Raw genomic sequence first — 24,376 nt, 5'->3', positions numbered from 1 at the left:
GATTAAAAAGTGGGAAAAAAAATCTTTAATGTGTCATTTTCAGACATTACAATTTACTTTTTCAGCCTACAGTACAGAGTCATTTAGAGATTTAACAAACTGCTTCTTGGTATGAGGGCAGCTAAAAAAAAAAAAAAATACAACAAATCCCTTTGACTGTACAGCCGATAGAATATACAGCGACTGGGCTCTTGGTCCATCTTGTAATATGGCCTCTATCTCCTGTAGCGGTACCTCTTGAAGTGGAACCACAGCTGGAAGATCCCGTTAGCAAACTGACAGCGGAAGCCGTGTCGGTGCGAGTACTCCCACTCCCTGTTCACGATCTTAAAGGCAATGTCCTCATACGGAGGGCCTGCGTGGAACCTTAAAATCCCAAAGTCCTTGTTGTCAGGACTGGGCTCGAGGAAGTACTGCGGCGTTGAGCGCTTGTCAATCAGGTCCGGGTAGAAGATGTTGAACTTGTAACCCTGCACGATCTTGGGCGGAGGGTTGTCGAAGTCATAATGCGTCTGGTTGTATTTGTTCCACTCGAAGCCCGTGTGGACCCTGTTGAAGAAGCGGGGTTTTCTGGGGCGGTATTTGTCTGCCCACAGGTACATCTTCCCTGTGACGGGAAACTCAACGCTGAACTGCGCCTCATCGGTGCCCATGCCCTCTCTGGCACGACGTATGAAGGCGTCTTCAGCACTCTCGTTGGCATCGCCTGATAGAGAAGGCAAAGAAGCGACAGTGAGTGTCTTGGGGAGAAATATACATCGCACATTTGTAAATCAACACATTTTGTTTCATTTGTCTCGTACCGGTGACTTGTAGCTGTCGCCGCGCTAACTGCAGCCTGTGGATGTCCTCTTCCGGTGTGATTGTGTGCGAGTCCAGCGGCAGCTCGGAGGACGTGAGCAGCGACGGGCTGTAGCGACCGGAGTCGTACTCCGCCTGGCTCTGCTGGATCAAGTCCTCCTCCGTCAGCACGGCCTCCACCACCTCGCCCTTTTCCTCTTCATCCTTGTCGCCCTTCTCTGCTCCGTCCTCATCTTGGTTTCCTGCTCTGGATGTTGATGGTTCGGCGTCGTCTTCATCATCTTCTGTTTCTCTGCTCTTGTGTCTTGATGAAGACTCCTCTGTGGATGACGTACCTGGCTGCTCTTCTCTCTCCCTGGTGTTACAAAAAAAAGGGAAGTATTTTACATGTAAGAGTCGCTAATGCACATCCTTACAGAAGTGAGAATTGAGAGTGTGAAGTGAAAGTTGAACCTCAGGTTACCGCCACTAATAATATGCACACTGAGTGACTGAGCCAAGATTTTCAGGATGTGTGTTGTTTCTAGGTAACTTACACTTCGTCGTCACTCCGCGGCTCCTCTTTGATGATGGGGAACAAAGGTTCACTTTCCACCCCCTGTTCCTGTTTCAGCTTGAACAGCTTCTGACGCAGTACGTCCTGGTGTCGCTCTCTCAACCTGCGACAGAACGTTGTGGTTTTACACACACAGACACACACACTTCAAACATCTATCCAGACAGATCGCGATCAATCTGTCCAGGTTTTACTGTAGATTCATTTTTGGAACATGCATATAAATCAGGCATGTAAATTAATACTATGCAGGAATGGAAGCACAGTACAGGTTCCCACGCTCGTACCTTGCTCTGGCCATGTAGACTCTGACTTGCTGCAGCAGACTCTCCCAGTAACCGATATCGAGGTTGGACCCCCCGGCCCGAATCTTCGTCTCGATGTTCAGATGCAGCGCCTGCAGCTGGCTGTAGGTCTTCCCTTTGAACACCGTCTGCACATCTGTGCTCACAGCTGTGTTGATGCCCTCACGACGATCGCCTGTGAATCAAAAAGATTGCATTGTGGGGACATAGTGGGGAATAAATGTGGTTGAGGGCTGCTTCCTGCTGCACACACATTTGTCACTCACGGAGACAAAAATAAAGAGAGCCCAAGTATAGAACTGCAGCATTTGTTTCACAGAAGAATGATGTACCTGGTCCTTTCCCAGAGGCCTCCAGCTTCCTCAGTTTGCTGATCTCGTCCTCTGTGATGGTCGTCATGTCTCTCCAGAAGTCCACGTTCTTCCCTTGCTCCAGCTCCATGTACACCTACCAGCACAACAACACCCATTCAGTTAATAATTATAGATCATAGGTCATGTCTGGGGTCAATCGGCACAAGATTGTAAGGTTATATGCAACATTTTACATCAACACATGATTCACGGATTTCACATTCACAAACTGGACCTGTCAGAGCATGCAATCTGAACATTTTGGGACTTGGCGCCCCTCTGTGTCAGAAAAAGGCAATGACAGAGAAATAAGACACTAAAATAGTTCTGTAGGAAACAACTCACACACCCTGCACCAATTGTCAGTGGGATTTGACAATTTTTTCTACAAGTAAGAACATGAATGTTGCTTTGATCACGTAAATATTCTACATATAAAATGGTCTAAACTTGCACAATTAATTCTTAAATATTCTTTCAAATATTAACCAGAAGATCTGGGCCCGTATTCACAAAGACTTTTATCTTAACGTTAGGAGTACTTCTAAATCGGACTAAAAGTTTTTATGTAGGAGTCGTTTCTTAAAAGTAATTCACAAAGCCGCTGAGACCTACTTTTAGTTATGAAAACAGTGAACTCCTAAACTAGAAGTAACTCTCTGTTGCTATGGATGACGTCATTTTATAAGGTGATTGGTTGTTCAGTGACAGGGCAGCCCATTGAAAAGTCATTTAGGCTACGCAATGCATGAAGTGAAAATAAGGAAGTTGCCTGCAAGCCCATGACAAAGCCTATGAAAAGATATTGGATAAAGAAATGTGTTTATGGTGAGAATTAAGTGCCCCCCCCCCAATAAAAGCGGCATTTGCTCGAAAAGCTGCGTCAAACCACTCTCCATTAAAATTCGGAAATCGTGTGTTGATCCGGGCCATTTCGCAACAATGTCCAGTATATTGTAACATGCGTCAAAGAGAATTTGTGTATTGATGGAATGCAACTTTTTCCGATTGACAAAAGCCCTATTCACACGGGACTAGTATAACCTGGGGACCTCCAGTAATTTGTAATAATTGCGGAGGTCGTCTGTGATCTTAATCCCGTGTGAATCTGCCATGTCCGTAATTTGTAAAGTAAAAATTCCACCGCAAATTACCTACCATATTTCACCAAACACAGAGGTCATGTGATAATATCAGTCCCGTGCGAATCGGCATCTCTGTGATTTGGGATCGTTTTTTGTTTTTCTTAAGGTCTTTTGTGTTTTCCACCTTTTTTCTGCCTTTTTCCCGGTCGAGAATTATGGAGGCTGCGTTGGGAATTATAAATGAAAGTTTTGACAGCATTTTGGGTGCAAATTCAGGAGGCTCATCAGAAGAGCGAAATTTCGAAAGATGATTAGATGGATTACATGCATGGCAGCATGCGGTAAGGAACATTTTTCCATCTTTCAACAGGCTCACCAGTTATTATATTAAAAATATCCATATATAACAGCTGTGCTGCTCCAGCAAGGGCTTCGGTGCGATCGACCCGGGGATAATGTCAGTAAAACACAGACTTTGCTTATCCTGTGCCGCACGAAACACGGACGTGATGGGATAAATTCTAAATCACTTGAGGTCCCCAGGTAATATTAGTCCCGTGCGAAGAGCTGCATTTTCCCCGTAGCCAAATACCGGTGTGTATTTTAACTCTGGCGTTATTGGATTGTTTCGGTTGATTGGGAACGTTATTACGTCCCTCACCAACTCAACCACAACTTCAGTCCCTTCACGGTCCATCTGACATCGTTTTAATAATTCCCTGTCATTTAGCGTCTCCAAAACATTGGGCTGTGACCAGGTCTTAGCGAGTTAGGAGTCCTCTGGACTACTTCTAAGGTCTCCCAGACTTAGGTGCTACTTTTAGGCTTAAAATGTTTTGTGAATAACTCTTATTTTCAAAAATTAGGAGTCCTAAAGTTACGACTGACACGCCCATTATTTTTAGGAGTTGCTCCTAAATTCGCCTGTTAGGAGCTACTTTTAGCCTTAATATTCTTTGTGAATATGGGCCCTGGTCTTGGAGAGGGGTGATTACCAAACCTGCTGGTCGTTTCAGCAGGTGGTCTATTTGCTGACAAAGTGATAGAAGACTAATCACAAAATCAAGTTTGTAAATTTAAAGATTCAGGATGTTTAGTTTGAGTTCACAGTAACTGAAATATTACACGAGTTAAACAAGGCTGCAGTTTTTTAATTGAATTTTGAGCTACAACAATTAAACAATCAGTCGATTAACTGATTGGTTAATTGTCAAATATTTGGTGGTTAAATGTAGAGAACTGCTGCTTTTCCTTGTCATTTATGATTTTAACTTAATCAAGAATAAAACCAAAAGATAGCTGCATCCCTAATTACATTACTACATCCTGTGTAACGTAACCACACCTTAATGTCCTCCAGCAGGTCGTCCATGTCTGTGACTGTCAGCCCGTTGAGAAAGGTGTAAGGCTCGTGCATCTCCACAGCGAGATCGTCGTCTTCTGCACTGATGTACTTCGCCAGCAGGTCGATGGGTTTAGCGCGACCATCGCGGATTCTGATCTTGGACCTGGACACACAGCACAGTATTGTCAGACAGCTGCAGGAGCGGAGCTTTACCGGAATCGCAGAAACCGAATGAATCCTCGTCTTTGACATGAGAAGAGGTGGCTGGCTAATTGCTGATGCGCACGCTCACCTGAGCTTGGCCTGATGCAGATGGAAGTTGTCTTCCTGTTCGGCCCAGGTCTTAAAATGCTCGGCCTCCTTCTCCCTCTGCAGCATCTCCAGCTCCGTCTCTCTCATGGCCTTCTCTCGCTCCCTCTCCAGGCGCAGCTGTTTCACCTTCATACACAAAGTTGACACGATGAATGGAAAGGCTGCGTCTTAAAACAACTCAACGTTATACTTAAGGCATAAAAAAAACCCAGCCCACACAGTTCGTACCTTCTGCAGCTCTCTGCGGTTCTCCTCCTGGATCAATTTATTCCGCTCTTTCAGGTCTTTTTCTCCAAGATGGCCGATGCCTTTCACATCCAGCGCCTGAAAATGCACACAAAAACACGAGTCTCGGATGAGTTACAATATTCAATGCCAACTTATGGGACTACAAACACATTTTGGACGTGCTTTACTGTTACAGCAATGCTCTCCGACTCACCTTCTGCCATTTGAATGTGCCCAATAAGTTGTTGTCGCCGAAGGGATTGTCTGCGTTGGTGTAGCCCATGTACTCCTCGCTCCATCCCATTTTCTCTCTCCTTTTCTTCTCCTTTGCTTCCTTCTTTGCCAGTCTCCTGGCTCTCTTCTCCTCAGGCGTCTCCAGAGCTTTCAACATCTCCTTCTGGTTTTTCTTGTCCTCCTTCTCTTTGGCCACGCGGACCTCGCGACCAGACCCCGAGCTGTCAGACGACTCCGGCGAACTGGAGCGACGCCTCCCTCTGTCTCTGGCGGCGCTCTCTCTGCCTCTGACGCTCCTCCCTTCCTCCCTGTCCTTGCTCCTCTTCCTTTGCTCTCGGCCTTTCTCTCCTTTTCTGTCCCTGTCCCTGCTGTTGCTCTTGCGCCTCTCTCCGTCTCTGTCCCGCTCCCTCTTCTGCCTGTCTCGGTCAGGACTTCTCTGCCTCCTCCTTTCCCTGTCGCTACTTCCATCGCGGGAGTCCGAGCTGTGCTGGGACCTTCCCCTTCTCCCCTCTCCGGATTTTCCAGCCCGGTTCTCCGTTTCCTTCCGCCTCCTCCTCACTCTGGAATCATCTGAGTCAGAGCTGAGACAGACAAAGATCGACAGAGACACGATTTACTACATTTGTGGATCTACTACAGCGCCCTGTGAACATGCAAATGATTATAATAATGTTAAAGCATCATTATGTAGAAGTAAATACAAATTCCAGGTCTGTAACAGTTTGTCAGACGTGATGTAGGAGCTAATAATTAGAATCAGAATCAGGATTTCCTTTATTTTTTCCTCAAACGGGGAAATTTCTTCATCACAGCCACCAAAGGACAGTGGTGTTGTAAAAACAAAAAAACAATGATAAGATTAAAAGAATAAAACAATACAATAAAAAATTAAGAAGCAGAAATATACTCATATATTGTCTATAACTATTGTTTTACACTGTTAACAGTGTAACTGTAAGCAGTATGGCAGTGTGTTGTGAATAATAATAGATATGGGTGTGTAAAATTGTACCGGTAGTGCAAGAAACAGAGAAATTGGCTCTTTTGTGACATCATGCACATGAAGGTCTACTGGGAGCAGTGCTGGTTGTACAGTCTGACAGCAGCAGGAAGGAAGGACCTGCTATAAACTACAAACAAACCTCATTATATTATAACAATGTCATGTGTTGAAGTAAACATGTATGTAATGTTGTGGCCGTCCCCTCTCACTGAAGTTACATAGTGGAGAAACAAGTGACATTCAGCCTGTTACAAGACACTGTGTACCATCAACAGGATTTTAAAGTTGATATTTTCAGGTTTAAAAAAAAAAAAGTGACATAATGCTGTTTTTACTAACACAAACTCATAGCGCCGATTTAACAGTGGGACACAGTTTTATCTTGATCGTCACATAGAAAGTTCCCAGATTAACGCGGGACAGCTCGTTGCTGTAACGTCTTTTTCATCTACTCGTCATACAGTCAACGTAAAACTTAAAGACAACGTAAAGCGTTAAACAACAGCCAGCTCGAATCAGCCAGTAAAGACATTTACCTTGATGATCGACCTCTCGCACTGCTCCCGGGTCGCTGTGGTCCTCGCCTCCTGTCGCCCTCCGAGCCGCTCCTGGAGCCTGGACGGTCCCTGTGCTGAGGCCGACGCGGGCCAGGAGAGCCCTCGCTGGAGTCCCTGCTGCCAGACCGTCCCCGGCCACGGGCGGGTCTTTTCTTGTCCGCAGACCGACTGCGGCCTCTCCTCTCCTCCGGGGAACGAGACCTGCTCACTCTGGACTTGTTCTGCCGATCCCGGCTTCGACTTCTGGACTTGGAGCGGGTCCGTCGTCGTGATTTCGGGCCCATCACGAACTTTCTGTCGTTACGGGGTCCGAAGTGCCCTCTGTCGCGTAAATAAGACGTAACAAATAAAACCGTTTGCAGTTTCACTGTGTAAACTTAATTTTAAAAACATAAGTGAATTAAATTGATATCAATATCAGCCTGAAACACGCACCCTCGTCAAAACCACCGCGTTATCATGTCGAGTTTTAATTAACTAATCGTTCAGGCAGAATGAAGGCAAGAGAAGGGGCTTTCTACGAAATGGCGCACATTGCAGACGTCACGAGCACATCTTGAGAAAAAAAATAAAGTACAAATAAATTCCCTTTGTTCAACTGCAGTTCTAATAGGACAAATCACAATCTCAATTAAATTTACGTCATAAATATGTGTTGTTGAGTTCAAATAATTTGAGAATGAAAATAGGTCACGGCTGCTCTTCAGAAACACAAACAACATTCGTGTTTTCGTGACGTCACACAACTGACGAATGTAGTCGCCTCAATTCCGTCTTGAACAAAAAAATTAGAAAATACCGGTCAAAACTCAACACACTGGCCTTGATGGTTGTTTGTACCTGCAACCAAGTAACTGTATCCGTTATTGTGTGGCGCCACGTTTGCTTTGAAGGTTTAAAATAATGTTTACATGAGAAGACTGGACTACAAATCCCAGAAGACACCGGGCGCCATCGCCTGTGTTGAGGGGAGAGGGGACTCCTTTTGACAACATTCTTCTCTACCCAGGCTCCTGTTAGGGCGATATCTACCACATTTCTGACTATTATCGTTAGACTTTCTGTTTGCTGGCATTTCAAATCAATAGCTGAGTTTTCTTTTCCAATCTGACTCTCGTATGGAAGCAGAAAGTATTTCGTGCCGCGGTAAACTCGGCTTCGGCTGGTCGGGAAGGTAGAGCTTGTTAGCTAGCTTACTTTAGCCAGCAGCTACCAGTAGATTACGGGTTATATCCGCGGCTGCCCTGCCAGGTAGATCAACTAAAGCCCGAGGTGCTGCTCAGCCACTATGGTTCGGTGTGTTCACCAGGTTCTGAGCACTGACATCGGTAAATAATCCTTCACATTTGGGGACAAATCAACGCAACCTTTGTTTGGTTTTGTGCGCAGCCTGCCTGGTTTGGCCTGTTTCATTGTCTCCGAGCATCGAAAACACTCAAGTTGTTTTTTTCGGTGTCAGTTGGGTGTTTGGCTAGTTAGTCACCAACCGGCTCCAGATAATCTTTTGAAAGCTAACCCGGTCCAGTATGGCGCAACACGACCACTCTCATGTAGCCAGCTCACAGAAGGCACTCATGTTGGAGATGAAGAGCCTCCAGGAGCAGCCTGTCGAGGGCTTCAAGATAACACTGGTGGACGAGGCTGACATGTACAACTGGGAAGTGGCCATCTTCGGACCCCCAAACACTCACTATGAAGGGGGGTATTTTAAGGTAAGAATACAACAGGATACAATTTCAAACTGACAGTTCGTTAAAACATCAACACGTACGCACACAACAAAAGAAATGGCATTAAAACAATACACCAAACAGCTGATTCCTGTAAAGGTTGCGTGCCTACTTTAAAGGGGCACTACGTAGTTTTGGAGAAGAAAATCAAACTGAGAATTTAGATATTTACATTATTAATCAGGTAATAATACAAATTTAGGAATATATATATATACATATATATTTTTTTTCTATAACTGAATAAACAAGCTGTTCTCAGATGAAAATTAGGTCCAGGGAACACTGTTTGTAGTCAGAAAATGTGGCAGGGTCCGCCACATATTGTAAGTTAAAACAATTTGAAAATCATTCAGTGAAGATATTTTACTTCTGATTACAATGCCTTTCCCCAAAAAACTACATAATGCACCTTTTAAAGCTACTAATTGTTTTGAGCAGATAAAAACAATTATTTAATGTCAGAAACATATTTTATACTGCTCCACTTGTATGATAACACCATATGGAATTAGTAATAATCTTAACTTTTTTTGTAAAAGCCATTCAACATAATATAGTCAACACGGTGAACAGCTGCGTGTAAAGACCTGTTTTTGTGCCCCAGGCGAGGATCAAGTTCCCTATAGACTACCCATACTCCCCACCAGCCTTCCGGTTCCTCACCAAGATGTGGCACCCCAACATCTACGAGGTAAAGTATCACACGCTCCATCTCTTCTATAGTATGAAATGTATTATTAGATATATTTTATTTTAGAGTTTGTTTGTATAGGGACAAATATGTAGCATAAACTGATACTGCACACCGCAGCATGTGTGGTGGAAGCTAATTTGCAAGCAGGTCCAAAAATGGGCCTTTAAAATGGGTGAAACTCAACAACAAATCCACAAAAGACAATTGAAACATAAACTCAACTATTAATTCTACAAGAACAAAACACACAAACTGTTTTACTATAAACTGTAATACAAAATAACACATTTTCATTTGGTTGTCACAATATTTGATTTGACGATACACTTTTCTGTGGTTTTATGAAGCTTTACATGGTAAACTGAGTGTACTTCCTCTGTTTTCAGAATGGAGATGTGTGTATTTCTATATTGCACCCTCCAGTGGACGACCCGCAGAGTGGAGAGCTGCCTTCAGAGAGATGGAATCCCACCCAGAATGTCCGGTGAGTGCTCTCCCTCATTATCTCTCCTGATATGTCTCTCTTTTCTGGGTGCCTCCCTTCCTTATAGTCTCACAAACATTTTCCCTTTAGCAGATTCTCCTCAGAGGCTCCCAGAAGCTTTCATTGAATTAACATCTGCGTAAACGACACCAAATTTGTAATGTGATCTGGTTTTTGGCCACGACTCTCATCAGGCACCTCGTTAATATGTCGTTGACAAACACAATGTGTGAGTATTACCACTCAGTGTGAAAAGCCAACTATTTCCTATTAAACAGAAGATTTTTTTATTTGGATTTGTGTCAGAGGACCAATTCTTCCAAATAATTTATTAAGTTATAATTTATTAAGGGCCTCCACATCAAGAAATTCTCCACCACTGCTAAAAATAAAAAGCGCCACCTTAACTGAACCCACTTAATACTCAGCCACAAACAAAATGAGGTCAGCCTTTTATAGGTAACGTTGCAAGAGGAAGTACAATTTTAATAAACATCATTAATGTATGGTAATATAGGCTATATTTGCATTTTTCTATGACCAAAATGAGCAAGGATTTGTTTTGTTGGAATTATAATTTGTGCTTTCTTTGAAAATGAATCACATGGGTCACAGTTCTGTTCTTAGTTCTTTCAGCCTTGTTTTGTAAGATAGAAAACCCCTTTTTCACTGCAGTCTTTTTGACACAGGTTATGGAGGCCTAATTAATGTTATTAATCACATTTGTGCTTTCCGTCAACATCTCTGCTACAGGAAAAAATGCCTATCGCAATTAAACTTTCAACTCACAGTGTGCAACAGTACTGAATGTTGCCTGTGATGTTAGTAAATTCTACATTTGATACAACAATTGTCATTTTGTACAATTTCATATACTAAATGCCTAATCGGGTAATCAATAATTGGCATGTAAATAGGCAATGGAAAAGAATCTGTATTCACAAAAAAAAAAAACGAAAAGCAATCTCTACTGGTTCTGGGAAAAGAAAGAGTCAATTGCATGATTTTTGTGGATTGAACTGAAAATACCCGCATGTAATTGCTAATTTTAGTGTAAAAATTGAATTTGTGTTTTCTCCCAGGACCATTTTGCTGAGTGTGATCTCACTGCTGAATGAACCCAACACCTTCTCTCCTGCGAATGTGGACGCCTCTGTCATGTACCGCAAGTGGAGGGACAGCAAGGGCAAGGACCGAGAATACGTGGAGATCATCAGGTAAACGGTCGCACTGACACGTCGTCACCCACAAAAGCCTGGACCAAAATGTGAAGAACCACTATGCGAGGTCTCAATCTTGACTCATCATGTAACATCTTCCCTCAGGAAACAAGTGTTGGCCACCAAGGTGGAAGCCGAGCGCGACGGCGTGAAGGTGCCCACCACGCTGGCCGAATACTGCGTCCGCACACGTGCCCCGGCCCCCGACGAAGGCTCCGACCTCTTCTACGACTACTACTACGACGAAGACGACGTGGAAGACGGGGACGGCGACTGCTGCTACGATGAGGATGACTCAGGCAACGAGGAGTCATGACATGCTTCTCAACAGCGCCCTCAATCTAGCTGACATACGCTTCCACCTTTTTCTGCCTGGGTTGCCAGAAATTCTAGGTCGACAACGAAAGAAAGATTTGAAGCTTCCCACTTCTAAACCAATGAAAAGAGCAGTTTTTTCCTGAGCCTCCGAATTCTTTTTTCGCAGGCACAAAACCGACGCACCGTTGTGGAAGGGTCAGACCTGGAAAGATTTGCACCAGCACAAAAGTCACCAGTTTTCTTCAACAGTTTTCATTATCACCTCAAACCTTACATTGAGAGTATAACTTAATCTATTACTTCATCCTACTGAGTTATTGTACAGTAAATGGTATCGTGGGGTTAATACCACTGTTAACGATAGCAACATTTGCACTGGTGCAAACACTTCCAAACTTTGCTCAGCGTTCCTCTCGCATATCCTTATTTCCCTAATTGTAACTGGGCGTTGCTCACCAACAGTCTGTCCCAGTGACCGACAGAAGACTGAGGACTTCCAAGAAGCCTGTTTGTGTCGAACAGTCTACTGAAAATACGATGAATTAGACTTTTTCAAGTTTCACAGTCCGTCTCGCTTCAATCAGACGGGACGCCACGAGACGACGCTTTCAGAGTTCTTGTGCATGCCAGAACATCATCGGAAGCTTTCTGTCTCTTTTACTGGCGGACTGTTTACCTACATTATGATCCGTTTTCAGCTCGCCGGTAAGAAAGACTGGTTTTTCGAAAGAGATCCCAGAGAACTTTTTAATCTGGAACGACCGGCTGGCAAGCTGAGTCAGCGGGTCAAATGTGAACTTTTTTGGTAACATGAAATTGATCTTTGCTGTGTTTCTTCTGATTACTGTTGGATGTGTTTCTGTCTTTTTGAGTGTGGGGGGTTGTGTTATTTGAAGTAGCTCAGATTTAAGAGTCGTGTAGGACGTTTTCCGGGGAGGTGGGCAGAACTAATTAAAGGCCAGATTTGTATCTCTCCTCAGGTTTGCTCTTTCAGAGGCCTGACGGAGCCAAAGAGCTAAAACGGTATAAAAGAAAGCCCAAAACATTATATGACTGTTTGTTGTATTCTTCTGTTTGATTGCTCTCTTATGAGCTTCGTTTTTGGTTTTTTTCCCCGTCTCTTTCTTTGGTTAGACATTATGCCTGCAATCTTTGCTTGAGAATGATTTATGTGATGAGATTATTAGGTTTAATTGGCAAACATAAAAAAAAAAAAAAAGCTTCTGTAGGATAAGTGTCTGTCGAAAGGTGTTGTTGCAGTATCAGTCAGGATTATCAAAGTTGAGGTGAGAGAGAACAAGGCCGCCGTGTTTTTGATTTTCATTTTCTATTTCCTGTGTCAGCGGAGAGTGGACGGGTTTTGATATAACCTTTAGAGTGCATGGGTATCCTCTTTGTGTATTTTATTTTATTTTTTTGCATCAGCAATATTGATTGTTTTCATTTACTCAAATTGGCACTTCATACTGAATTTCTCAGGATAATGAAATACATAAAACAAAACAATTGAGACGAGCAACCGTTTTCCTCTTTTAGGTGGTCTTCAGAGTTGGTTTACAGCTTTAACGGGAACCATAATTGATATGCACATGTAGCTGTATGAATGGTCACCGTATTGTTCTATTCACTCATCTTTTATTTTTTATTTTCGGCTATTTAAAAACTGAAAAATAAAGATTTATTGGCTCACTCGCGTTGTTTTTATTTGATTTTTGGTCTCCCTTCTTCACTGGTTTGTATGTCCAATTTACACTTTATATACAGCTTATAGTACATGTGTGTAGTGCCTGTGTGTGTGTGTGTTTGCGTGCAGCTAAGAAGTTCATTCTTCTTGACTATTCTCCCTCAATGTACTGCACATTAGTAGCTGTACCTAAGTTCTTCTACTGGTCACAAGATGGCACCATTGCTCTGTCAGGCTTTCTTTCAAGGCTATCAGAAATTTAAAAACTAATTAAATCTCTCTAAATATGATCTTGCACAGAGATGATACATTTCTTAAGTGTGTGTTTGAGTCACACTGTCAAACTTTGCCTGATACGGTCTGTGAAATCCAGCAAAAATAACATTAATGTGAGATGTTTTATCAGAAATTAACAAATGTTTGTGTTTCGATACTCTACAGTTTGCTGGGGACCCTTTGCCTCTCATGTGTAGGTCTAAATCTATGTTATATCTCGACTTTTATTCATCCAAACAAAGAATATTGAGCAGATTTGGTACATTGTCATTTTCCTCCTGTTTTGAACGCAGCACACTCCGTCGCTCAAAGATGACGTCAGTTTAACAACACAGTTAAAAACCCGCCTGGGATCTCACTGAGTGTATCAGTACAGGAGCAGCTCTCTGAGACAAAACGATACAAAAAAACAAAACAAACCACGAAGACAATAGCAGTCATGTCTGTGAATTATGCAGCCGGACTCTCGCCGTACGCAGATAAAGGCGTCTGCGGACTTCCAGAGGTAAAACATGAGCTAGCTTAGCTGCTGTGCGCTAAGTTGTTAGCTTCGAAGCGACTGTTAGCAGGTGAACCGAGGATGTTTGGATCATGTTCGGTCGTCAGGATGAGAGAAAAGAGTTGAAATGCCTCAATTTATGAATACAATATCACAAATGAAAGTTTTTAAATCTACTGATGAAGAAATGCAGATTGTTAGCAAGCAACAGATACCACTGAAGTAACTGTTACTGGCGTTATTGGCTCCATTCAGATATTCGTCATCTGTTGTTAACTCATTAGAAATTGTTTAAGGAGGTTTTTTAGTGTCGTAGCTGGTCCAGGTGACGTCATCTGTAACTGCTTAGTAGACAGTGGGATAATTTAATAGCAAGCATTGTAATGTATGTGTTAATTATTGTCTGCAAAGTAGCCAGTGTCCCCTGTTTGTGTTGTAATTATAGCCTGCAGAGGTAAGACTTGCATGAGAGGCACAAACTACAGCTGAAAATAAGTAACTCAAGCAGTCAGACAGATAAAAATAAAAAAACAGTATGACTCATAAAGTTGCAGCATATCATGAAAAGCTACCACTGCATCCAAACTGTACACTGATGGAGGAAATGTGCTTTACCTTTCACTTCTGTTGTGATTTGGTAAAAACAAAGTCACTCTGTTAGAGCTTTGTCATAAACTTCACATTTTTGTCCCCGTCGTTGTTAAATGTTTAGCAAAGGCTCTGCTCAATTACAATATAAGTGCAGGAATGAATGAATACTCTTTAATCAAAACTTTTCAGCAGACAAACTGGTTTCATCACAATTATTTTCAGTCAAAAATAAAGTTTCTTGAGTAAATCCACATCACAAGTTGTAGTAACTTGTGTCCCATTTGTGCCGAGAATATTGATTAGATTTAATTCTAACGACACAACATTTAATACTGCAGTATAAGATGAAATATTCAAATGTTTGTTGTCATAACATTGTTAAAAAAAAAATTAATTCACAAAAAAATATTTTTTTGGCTTTGGTTGTTCAAGCTGTTAGATTACTTTTATTTTCTGAGACTATGTCACTCACCCCTGTGTAGATGAAAGACTGGATGAAAACATCCCTTCTCAAGCCTTCATCACTCCCAGTATTTCTTTATATTTAGGTACCATGTAAAAATATTACGATATTTGATTGTGTCAGTGCATCCGTCTTAAACCTGATGTTTTCTGTTCTGTGGTAGACGTTTGATAATCCTGAGGAGCTGAAGGCGAAGGTGGAGACGCTCGCCCAGCTGATAAAAGAATCAGAGTACTTGGTTGTCCACTCCGGAGCAGGAATCAGCACCGCGTCAGGCATCCCAGACTTCAGGTGAGGCTCAAACAAGTACAGCTCTTTCCTCCGATCAACCGTTTTGACACAACACATGCTGTTTTTCTCTCTCAACCAAGGAGACGCTGACGAGTTGTTTAAACATTCTGTATAAATAACAATACATTATCACTGATCAACTAAACAAAATTCAATACTGAAATTAAATGTATTGCTGCATAAATAACAATGAAGAATCAAGTACTGCTGTCACAAAACAAAACAGTTATTTAAAAGTATTGCATATCGTCTGTTAAAGGATATAAAATAAAAAATACCATAATTTGCATCTTTAGAATTACATTTATTTTTCATCTCCTCATGTGATTGTCAGCGATTGGAGATCACGTTGTAGCTCCACCTGTGAATCCGAAGTATTATATATTATTGTGAATCCTACAACCAGACGTGATCATTTAGCTTTAATAACTTTTGTTCTCTATTTGTGGTAATGTGGCTCTCTTTGCGCGGCCCCCTGATTTCTCTTGTAGTACCACTGTATGAGCAGATGAGGGTGGTACTTGCCTTGACTGCTTTTCAGGATCCCTCCCCCCTCAGAAGTGGAATGACTTGCAGCGTGCTCTTGAGCTAAATCATCTTATTTCTTTAGATAGATTCAAGTGCCTGTTGTTCAATGTTCTGCAGTCTGTTTGGAATTGTTATTTGTGATCGTGTGATTGTATTGTGTGTGTGTGTTTCATGTATTTTGTACTCAGGGCTTCATTGAAAAAGAGAGCTTTCTCTCAATTGACTTTCCCTGAATAAATAAAGGATTCATTCATTCATTCATTCATTCATTGTGTTAGTAGTAGTCCAATCCAGCAGCTCTGTTAAAGCAATAACACAATCTGATTGTGGCTTCTTCAATCGGTGTGAGAAGTTCCTTTTGATACTGTACAAACAAATCATTCACGCTGATATTTAAGGGAAGACCTTGATTGAATTAATTCCGCTGTGAATTCACACAAACATGTCTGGAGATTAAATCTCTGGAAACCCGACTAATGAATATTTGAACGCTCTGCCTGTCAGTCAGTTGAGGGTCGTCCTTGAACGGCAATATCAATAAAGCCAAGGTTTCCATCTCAACATCAGACCCACTAACGCAAAGTATAGCCCCACTGCTGCCCCACAAACACACTCGCATGCTGAGAGAAAGAAAGTCAGCCCCCTCGGATTGATCTTATCGACGTCAAGTACACGCACACACCCCTCTCTGTTAATGCTGCTGTGTCTCTGAACTGGTCTTGGCACTGGGGCAGGCAATGAATCACGTTGATGGTGAGAGACGGGACAGTTCAAGATCAGATAGACAGATGAGACGGTCGTGCCGGCGTTTGAGGATTCACAGAATACGTTTCCTCATCCGATGCATAAAGATAAGTGGCATGTCCTCGAAGCAACTTGGCAACTGTGAGGATGACGGATCGCACCAGCGCTGACTGCGCTCATCCCTCATTCAGACACCCAAAACTGACTGGTTAATCAAAGAAGTGTGAAGAGAAAAATATCAGATTGACCCACAGATGTTTAGTCTGAAAACATGTCACTGGATGCAGATATTTCTGTCTGGTAAGAATGTGGATTTATCTGTATATGTTCATGTTTTAATATAACTTCTCAACTTTTCTTTGTTGATTTTAGTTGTAAACTTTGCAGAAGTCTTCCCATCAGATTGTTTCTGCTCAACCGTGAACAAAATCCACTCACCAGTTTGCCTTCAGTCCACCCGCTGCATCACAGCCTGCCCAGTCCTGATTACAGCTGCTATCAGCCTGTTCATCGCTGTGTTCTTTTCCAGGGGTCCAAAGGGTGTGTGGACATTAGAGGAAAAGGGCGAGTCGCCTCACTTTGACACGACATTTGAAAATGCCCGGCCCAGCTTGACTCACATGGCCCTCCTGGGACTGCAGAGAGCCGGGTACCTCAAGTATCTCATCAGCCAGAACGTGGACGGCCTGCACGTCCGATCAGGCTTCCCAAGGTAACTCTGCCCTCAGTACACACACAGCAATCTCAGTCGCTAACTCACATCACAGTTATCGGTAGACATGAAGGAAAACATTATTAACAAAGTCGATGAAAGCCTTGAGGGTGAACCTAAATATTAAAGTTGCCTTCAAACCAAAACAATGAACTGAAAGATGCTAAAAAAAAAAAAGCTCCACAGAACGGAGTCAGGAGATTATTCTCTGTGGGTTTGTCTCTTCGAGTGTCCACCTTCACACTGCATGTACTCAGTTGAGGCATAGTTAATATAAAATTATTCATAGTACAGCAGCCTTCCTCCCGTTTCACAAAATAATTCGAGTGTAGATGAAAATGTTCTCTGTGTGCTGACGCTGAGAACATTTTGGGGACATCGCTGTGCTCGGAGCGAAGCGAGCGGAGCGGAGAGACGAGGGAATGATAAGTGAGGAGTGGACGTGAGACACTTGCGCAGAGGAAAAAGGGAACTTGTTGAGAAAAACGCAGGGATTTCCTCATTCAGGATCAAACAACAGAACGATACCTCCATCATTTTCTTGTATTTTTACAAACATACAGAATTGTGGGCTGTCTGGCACTATTTCACACCAATTCCCAACATGTTGAGTCGTGATCTGCTCTGACATATTCAGCAGTGTCAGAAATGAGGCGCTCGGATACGTTTTGAATAACGCTCGGTGTAATGGGAAACGTTCAGTCTGACTAACCCAGGGCCAAGAATCCAATTTTTCATTCAGCGCGTACGTCCAGCCTTTACGCATATTGGAAGGCTTGTTTTCCCCGGGAGCCATTTCTTCGCTCTCCCTCCACTTTTTACAAAAAAAAAAAGATCTTTAGACGAGGGTAGACAGCGAAGTGGTAGTTCTCGAAGGAAATCACAGAGAGAGCAGACGAACTGGTTTAGTAAACTGGTTGGTATTAATCTGCCCAGTGAGGCGCGAGACGCGAATATGGCCTCAGAATATTTATCAGAGTCGCAAAGATCCAACCGAGGAAAAAGTTTTGTAGAAGAGCCTCGACATTAACTTCAAGGACAGTGATCTGAGTGAATATCATCCGTGTGATCTTTCTGCCTGTGTGAACTCTTCTCCCTCTCGCTCTATTAGGGATTTGTTATCAGAGCTTCATGGAAACATGTTTGTGGAGGAGTGTGAGAAGTGCGGCAGGTTTGTACACGCGCACACACACACACACAACACACAAACACACAAACACACACACACACACAAATACCGATTGATCACCCACATATTCATCTTCTAACTTTGATCATTCCCAGTTTGACAAGCTGACACTGACTTTCACTTTGAGGCCATTTTTTTAGGTACACTTGTTCTGTAACACAAACAGCAAATCATGCTGCTGCAACACAGCATAATATGGCAAATAATACAAAATAAAAAAAAAGAATAATCTGAATCTGCAAAGTGTGTGTGTGTATATATATATATATAATTTCGTTTTGTTTTCTTCCGCTTTATCCATGCGGGTCGTGGGTGATGTTACCGCTTTTATACCACCTTTTTTTCAAGGTGGAGCGGGGGTACTGGGGCCAAATCCAGTGACTCTATGGGCGAAGGCCAGGGTACTCCCTGGATGAGTCGCCAGCTCATCGCAGGGCCCTTACTGATGGCAGTGGCTGCCACGAAGGTGCCAACTGCACATCAGGAGCAGGGTTGGGGTTCAGCATCTTGCTCAAGGATGCTTCGGCTTGTAACTCAGTCCCGCCCAGGGGAGCCAGGGAATCAAACCAGCGACCTTCCGGTCACTAGTCCTCAGCTCTACCCACTGAGCTACAGCCGCCCCATCTGCAAAGTAACTAGTAGCTAAAGTTATCAGATTAATGATGAGGGGTAAAATGTGCTATATTTGCATGAATATTTCCCTCCAAATTGTGGTGGAGTGGATGTGAAAAGTGGCAGATTTTAATCACAGCAAATGTACATCATCAATCAGTATCGTCCCTAAAATAAAGCATATCTGTCAGTCTCCAGTTCGCCTAACATTAGTGTATCAGATATCTCTCTGGTACCTGAGGAGCTGGCTTCCTCCTGCAGGTTCTGCAGAGAGTGAAACGTGATTGAAACTACTGACAGACCTCTTACAGTTCAAAGGAAGGCCAAGAGGACGCAAGAGTAATAGCTGGAACGTGCAGGAGTCCGTCTCTGAAAGCTCTGTTGTTGACGCCCCGCAGCGGCAGAACTCACGCTGGCTTCCACTCCTTCCGGATTATAAGAAAAGCATGAAGGTTAGAAAGTCACGTAAATGTGTGAGTCAGAAATTCTGTTAAAAAAGCAGAATGAAACGCGGTTGCTTTGTGCCAAAGGTAAAAGCAACCGGTGTAAAAAATGTTGAGTGGTCCTCTGCGCACAAGGGGCACCTTTTTATACCAATGGGTTCTGTGTATTGGTCCTCAGCAGAACAAAAGGCCCTTTCTCAGAGCGTTCGTCATCTCAGATAATGACAGCAACTCCATTTTACTGCAGTGACCTGCACAGACTGAAGATCTCATCCAAGCAGATTACCTTTGGGAAGAAGTAGAACAGAGGCATACATGTATTTTTAACAACTTTGCAGCAGGTACATGAATCACTGATGTCTCCAGAAACATAATGCATTAAAGAAATCAGGTGTATTTTGTGGTTTATCTAACAAAGTGGCCTCAGAGTCTGTATGATCATGTTTTTATGTTTTAATCTGTGTGCTTGTTATTGTCTTAATCATATTTATGTTGAAGTCCAATCAGTGCTGATGGTAAATCCAGTAGCCACATTAGCTGAGTAGTCTGGGTGTAAATCCCAAGTTTCATCACGATACGATACTATATCGATTATTTGGACAACGATGCGATATTTGCTGATATCACAACTCTGCCACAATTTGATTTCAGTTTGATTCAACACAGTACCTGTGATCGATATGAGATGATTTCATCTGCCCATTTAACACAATCAGTTAGATTTATATCAACTCACAAAAGGCAACTACAATATGATTAGACAGTTTTATTGCTGAACTCTTCAGTGGAAATAGAATTTTATCAATGTTTCCAGGCATTTAAATTAAAAAACAGTCTGTTCTTTTTAATAAAAAGAAAGAACTGTTTGGAAAGAAGCTGTGCATGGATGGAAACGGTGACACAGACGTGCCACAGGTGTCGTCACACCACTGCTGAGCAACACGCTAACGGCTAATTCAACAGGTTTAACGCACGGCTTCAAAATTGAAGTCGGGTCAAGGCCCTGATGGATCTATTTTCTTTGTGCCTTTACTGGTTCTGGTTGATAATTCAGTCTGTAGGAAAATGCACAAACACAGTCCAGTTTCAGACGATTAAATGTACCAGCAACACTGATGGGACATTAACAAAAAAAAAAAAAAAAAGAGCAATTTTCCCCTTTTAATCATAACTCAACTAAAGGTGATCTGGTTAAGTGGAGATGTAATCTGCAGAGGTCTTGATGTTCCAGACAGTACGTGAGAGAAAAAGTGATCGGTGTGATGGGGCTGAAGCCGACAGGACGGTACTGCGATGTGATGCGATCCCGAGGACTCAGAGCGTGCAGGTAGACGCGCGCTTTCACAGTATTTTTTAAAACAATGGACCCTGATCCATTTACTGGTATGACTGTGTATTCTTTCCTTTTTTAACAGAGGAAAGCTGATGAGCACTATACTGGACTGGGAGGATGCTCTTCCTGACAGAGACCTGAACAAAGCAGATGAAGCCAGCAGGTGAGATGGGCTAAAAACGCTTTCTTTTATAGTTTTCTTTATTCTGTTTTTAGTTTGCACTCAGCATCCTGTGCATCACAGTCTGCTGCAATGTTTTCCATTTTCCTCTTGTGCTACAAATGTTTCTATTCAATCCATCAGCCACAAAAAGCTTCTGTTGTGTGTCGATATAACGGCAACGTGAACTTGGATGCAAGTGACCCATAAAAGATGCATAACCGTAATTTCAATCACAAAGGGGAGACGCACGGCTGTGACCGCTGAATTGGGTTATTTGTTCGAGGCAGGTCGATGTCACGATGGAGGTTTTGATTTATACTACAGTCTGGATTTCACCCACCGCGGCACTACAGGGTTGCGTCGCCCGTGACCAAGCATCGTCATGCATGGATTCCTCCTTTTCTCATTCTTTCATTGACTCGGTCACAGCAGAACTGGAGTTGCATCCAAATCACTTCTGTGTCGCCGTTTCTCATGAATGCGGGACTGCTGGTGGCGAATCACTGTGTTTACCCTTGTTTCATTCATTACGAGGGGAATCGGGGAGCAGATAGTTTGAAGCGGAGACGGCTTTGCTTGATGTGTTTTACTGAAAAGCAGCAGATAACAGTTTGTAGCTTCTCGTGTAGAAACACTCCAGCTGAGGGACAGTTTCTCTGAAGAAAACAAGAAAATCTCCAATGCTTTGAAAAAGCAGCAGGCCATTTTGCAAGACCGCTTCTTTATCTCACCGTCTGGAAGAGAAAATATCCCCTTTTGTTGAAGAATATCCACTATATATGTGTATGTTTATAAATATAAAAGCGGCGCTGTATCAAACGCTTAAGAAATCTCAGCCTTCAACTTATAAATCCTCCTTAACAACAGACTAAAAGACGTCATCACCAGCAGTCAAACACCTATGAATTATATATTAAATACTTTATCCATGACACGTTTCTGTTCTGTTTGCACCCAGACGAGCAGACCTGGCACTGACGCTCGGCACCTCCATGCAGATCAAACCCAGCGGAGACCTTCCACTCCTCACCAAGCGCAAGGGAGGGAAAGTGGCCATCGTCAACCTGCAGCCCACCAAACACGTGAGTTTTCACTAACACGCCGCCACCTGACACACTTGTTTATAAAATCCCCCCAAAAAAACAAATTAAATGATGCGCCGTGTGTGCTCTGTCCAAGATGTTCAGTCTAATTCACGGCTGTAATTTTCTCTTAACAGGACAAACATGCGCACCTGCGTATCCATGGCTACGTGGACGAGGTCATGAAACAGCTAATGGAGTTGCTGGGACTGGAAATACCAAAGTGGGAGGGTCCGACCGTCTGCGATCGCTCCGCACCTGACTCCACCACCACCGATGTCAAACCACCGCGAGGAGTTACTGCAAAGCGAAAGGTGAAGGAGGAGGAGGAGAGGAAACGAGAAGCGGCTGCACCGACAGACGACGTGAGCGCCGAGGAGGAGACGGGGTTAGTAAAGAGGGAGAGATCAGACTCCTCAGTTGAGATAAAGGGAGAGAAATAGCCTCAGGAATTTTTTTTTCCTTCACCACACAAAACCCGTCCAGAAAAAAAAAAACACTTAACAGCAGAGGACACACGGGGCGAGAAAGAGGGGGAAGTTCTTCTCATCTTCAGCCCTCAAAGACTCTTCTTGTACTGTCGCTGTTTTCTTAAACCCCAGATGTCTTTCAACCACCGAACTGTTCTGTAAAACTGACTCCTGAGCTGAAAGTGAGCCTCATGAAGCGAAAACTTTTTTTTTTTTTTTTAGGGTAAGAAGACGGCAAAATGTTAGATCGGGACTGTTTTTGATATCTGGTCAAATAACTTTGCATATTATTAGAGAACTCTGAGTACAAACGAGATGAGATCTGGAGCACGCGGTTATATTTAAGCTTTTTAATAAGGTGCATAAAGTTGCTGCACCTTATTAAAAAGCTTTATTAATATCAGGACGCTCCAGATCTCGTCCCTAGAGATGAGGAGAGAGATCCAAAAGAAGAGGATATCGAGTCATCATCTGTAGGTTGGTTCAGCTCGCAGGCTTGTAAAATTCAGGGGAACATCATAGATTTTTCTTATTTTTAAGAGGGTTTTCTAAATTAAACGTTCTCTCGGAACTCATTGTCAATACTTTCAATGCAAAACAATTTTATTTTATTTTTTGTTATCCTCAACTTTATGCAAATGCGAATGATCTCAAACCGTCAAACTGCTTCTCTCGCTGTAAGCGAGGTTCCTCTTTCCTCCGGCGAGATTTATAATCGCTCCTGTTTTTGTGCAATAATGGAGCACCTGCTGCTGATTGGCTGTAAAAGGATTGTAATCACACTGAACGTTTCTAGGAAAAGGTTTTTTATCACAGGAAAAAAAAGCGTTGCACTCTGTACTGTACTGTCTTTTTTTTATATATATATATACGTTTAATTGGGTAATAAACGCAACGCGCTCCTGCAGGAACATCCTGTGTGTGTGTGCTCGGTAAGTGGACGTTTTAGACAGAGACGGCGTGTTTTTGTACATGTGAGATGATGGTTTGAATCTGTGTTCGACCCCATTATCATTTTTGTGGTCAATATCTATCTATCTATATCTATATCTATATCTATATCTATATATCTATATATCTATATCTATATCTATATCTATCTATATATATATATATATAATATATATATATATATATATATTATATATATATATATATATATATATATATATATATATATATATATATATATATATATATATATATATATATATATATATATATATATATATATATATATATATATATATATATTACATATACACTACTCACAAAAAGTCAGGGATATTCGGCTTTTGGGTGAAATTTCAGGATATACCTAAAATCCACTATAACCTTTACAGATGAACTTAATGTGACCTTCTCTAAACTTTTGAATGCACATGTCCAACAATTCAATGTTTCAGTACTTTCTGCACAACTTGCTGTTCTCTAACAAGGAGCTTAACGGCAAAATTCACAACAGGTGTTTGGTCCATGAATCGACCAATACATTTCCTGGTTCAATTAGAATCGGTATTTAAACAGTCCTCCTCATCATGCTGTTCACATTTTGACATCATGAGACCAAGACGACACCTAACAATTGATCAACAGTACCTCGCCATTGCAAGGCTTCAAACAGGATGTTCTCAGACGGAAGTGGCCACTGAGCTTAGAGTGTCACAGAGTGTCATCAGTAGGTTGCAACAGAGATACAGAGAGACTGGAAGAGTCACAGAAAGGCATAGAAGTGGACGTCCATTGGCCACATCCCACACTGATGACCGCTTCATTGTGAACAGTGCCCTGCAGAACCGGATGATGAATGCCACTCAAATCCAGGCACATTTAAGGGAGGTGAGAGGCACCCAAGTGTCACGTCAGACCATTCGATACCGTTTACATCAGTGTGGTTTGCGTGCTAGACGACCTGCAAGGGTACCTGATCACACCACCAGGCACAGGCGTCATCGTCTTGCATGGGCCAGGGAGCATTTACGCTGGACGAGGAACCAGTGGGCCTCAGTGCTGTTCTCTGATGAAAGTCGATTCATGTTGAGCAGAAATGATGGCCGCCAACGATGTT

General features: G+C 42.6%; 3 protein-coding genes across 3 annotated transcripts; 2 read left to right on the top strand and 1 right to left on the bottom strand.

Annotated features, from left to right (window-relative positions):
* Nucleotides 1–2: 2 nt before the first annotated feature.
* cactin lies at nt 3–7,114 on the bottom strand. The gene is made up of 10 exons (XM_030404152.1): nt 6,759–7,114; nt 5,200–5,800; nt 4,986–5,081; nt 4,738–4,883; nt 4,446–4,608; nt 1,995–2,109; nt 1,645–1,837; nt 1,338–1,460; nt 804–1,156; nt 3–706 (listed from the first exon to the last, which is right to left on the bottom strand). The coding sequence occupies exons 1-10, from the start codon at nt 7,061–7,063 to the stop codon at nt 216–218; spliced, it is 2,586 nt and encodes an 861-aa protein (XP_030260012.1). The 5' UTR covers nt 7,064–7,114; the 3' UTR covers nt 3–215.
* A 601-nt stretch (nt 7,115–7,715) lies between these two features.
* LOC115573386 (ubiquitin-conjugating enzyme E2 R1-like) lies at nt 7,716–12,917 on the top strand. Its single transcript, XM_030404157.1, has 5 exons — nt 7,716–8,491; nt 9,117–9,203; nt 9,593–9,690; nt 10,773–10,907; nt 11,016–12,917. Exons 1-5 carry the CDS (start codon nt 8,306–8,308, stop codon nt 11,224–11,226), a joined length of 717 nt encoding a protein of 238 aa, XP_030260017.1. The 5' UTR covers nt 7,716–8,305; the 3' UTR covers nt 11,227–12,917.
* A 576-nt stretch (nt 12,918–13,493) lies between these two features.
* On the top strand, nt 13,494–23,249 carry sirt6 (sirtuin 6). The gene is made up of 8 exons (XM_030404156.1): nt 13,494–13,693; nt 14,905–15,032; nt 16,834–17,016; nt 18,128–18,187; nt 20,492–20,587; nt 20,676–20,756; nt 21,715–21,838; nt 21,976–23,249. The coding sequence occupies exons 1-8, from the start codon at nt 13,628–13,630 to the stop codon at nt 22,279–22,281; spliced, it is 1,044 nt and encodes a 347-aa protein (XP_030260016.1). The 5' UTR covers nt 13,494–13,627; the 3' UTR covers nt 22,282–23,249.
* The last annotated feature ends 1,127 nt before the right edge of the window (nt 23,250–24,376 follow it).

The sequence above is a fragment of the Sparus aurata genome, chromosome 21 (genome assembly GCF_900880675.1).
Source record: "Sparus aurata chromosome 21, fSpaAur1.1, whole genome shotgun sequence".
In the NCBI taxonomy this organism is placed as follows: domain Eukaryota; kingdom Metazoa; phylum Chordata; class Actinopteri; order Spariformes; family Sparidae; genus Sparus; species Sparus aurata.
Note: the sequence above shows the minus strand (reverse complement) of the source record. Positions and strands in the feature narration are given on the sequence as shown.

Bases quoted from the DNA above. Each gene is read 5' to 3' on its own strand.
- cactin (XM_030404152.1), bottom strand. From the start codon at position 7,063: ATGGGCCCGAAATCACGACGACGGACCCGCTCCAAGTCCAGAAGTCGA. The intron at 4,609-4,737 runs GTGAGCGTGCGC...CTGTGTGTCCAG, and splicing joins CTGCATCAGGCCAAGCTCAG to GTCCAAGATCAGAATCCGCG. The intron at 1,461-1,644 runs GTACGAGCGTGG...GTTCTGTCGCAG, and splicing joins GTCTACATGGCCAGAGCAAG to GTTGAGAGAGCGACACCAGG.
- LOC115573386 (XM_030404157.1), top strand. From the start codon at position 8,306: ATGGCGCAACACGACCACTCTCATGTAGCCAGCTCACAGAAGGCACTC. The intron at 9,691-10,772 runs GTGAGTGCTCTC...GTTTTCTCCCAG, and splicing joins AATCCCACCCAGAATGTCCG to GACCATTTTGCTGAGTGTGA. The intron at 10,908-11,015 runs GTAAACGGTCGC...ATCTTCCCTCAG, and splicing joins GAATACGTGGAGATCATCAG to GAAACAAGTGTTGGCCACCA.
- sirt6 (XM_030404156.1), top strand. From the start codon at position 13,628: ATGTCTGTGAATTATGCAGCCGGACTCTCGCCGTACGCAGATAAAGGC. The intron at 13,694-14,904 runs GTAAAACATGAG...GTTCTGTGGTAG, and splicing joins GCGTCTGCGGACTTCCAGAG to ACGTTTGATAATCCTGAGGA. The intron at 15,033-16,833 runs GTGAGGCTCAAA...GTTCTTTTCCAG, and splicing joins TCAGGCATCCCAGACTTCAG to GGGTCCAAAGGGTGTGTGGA.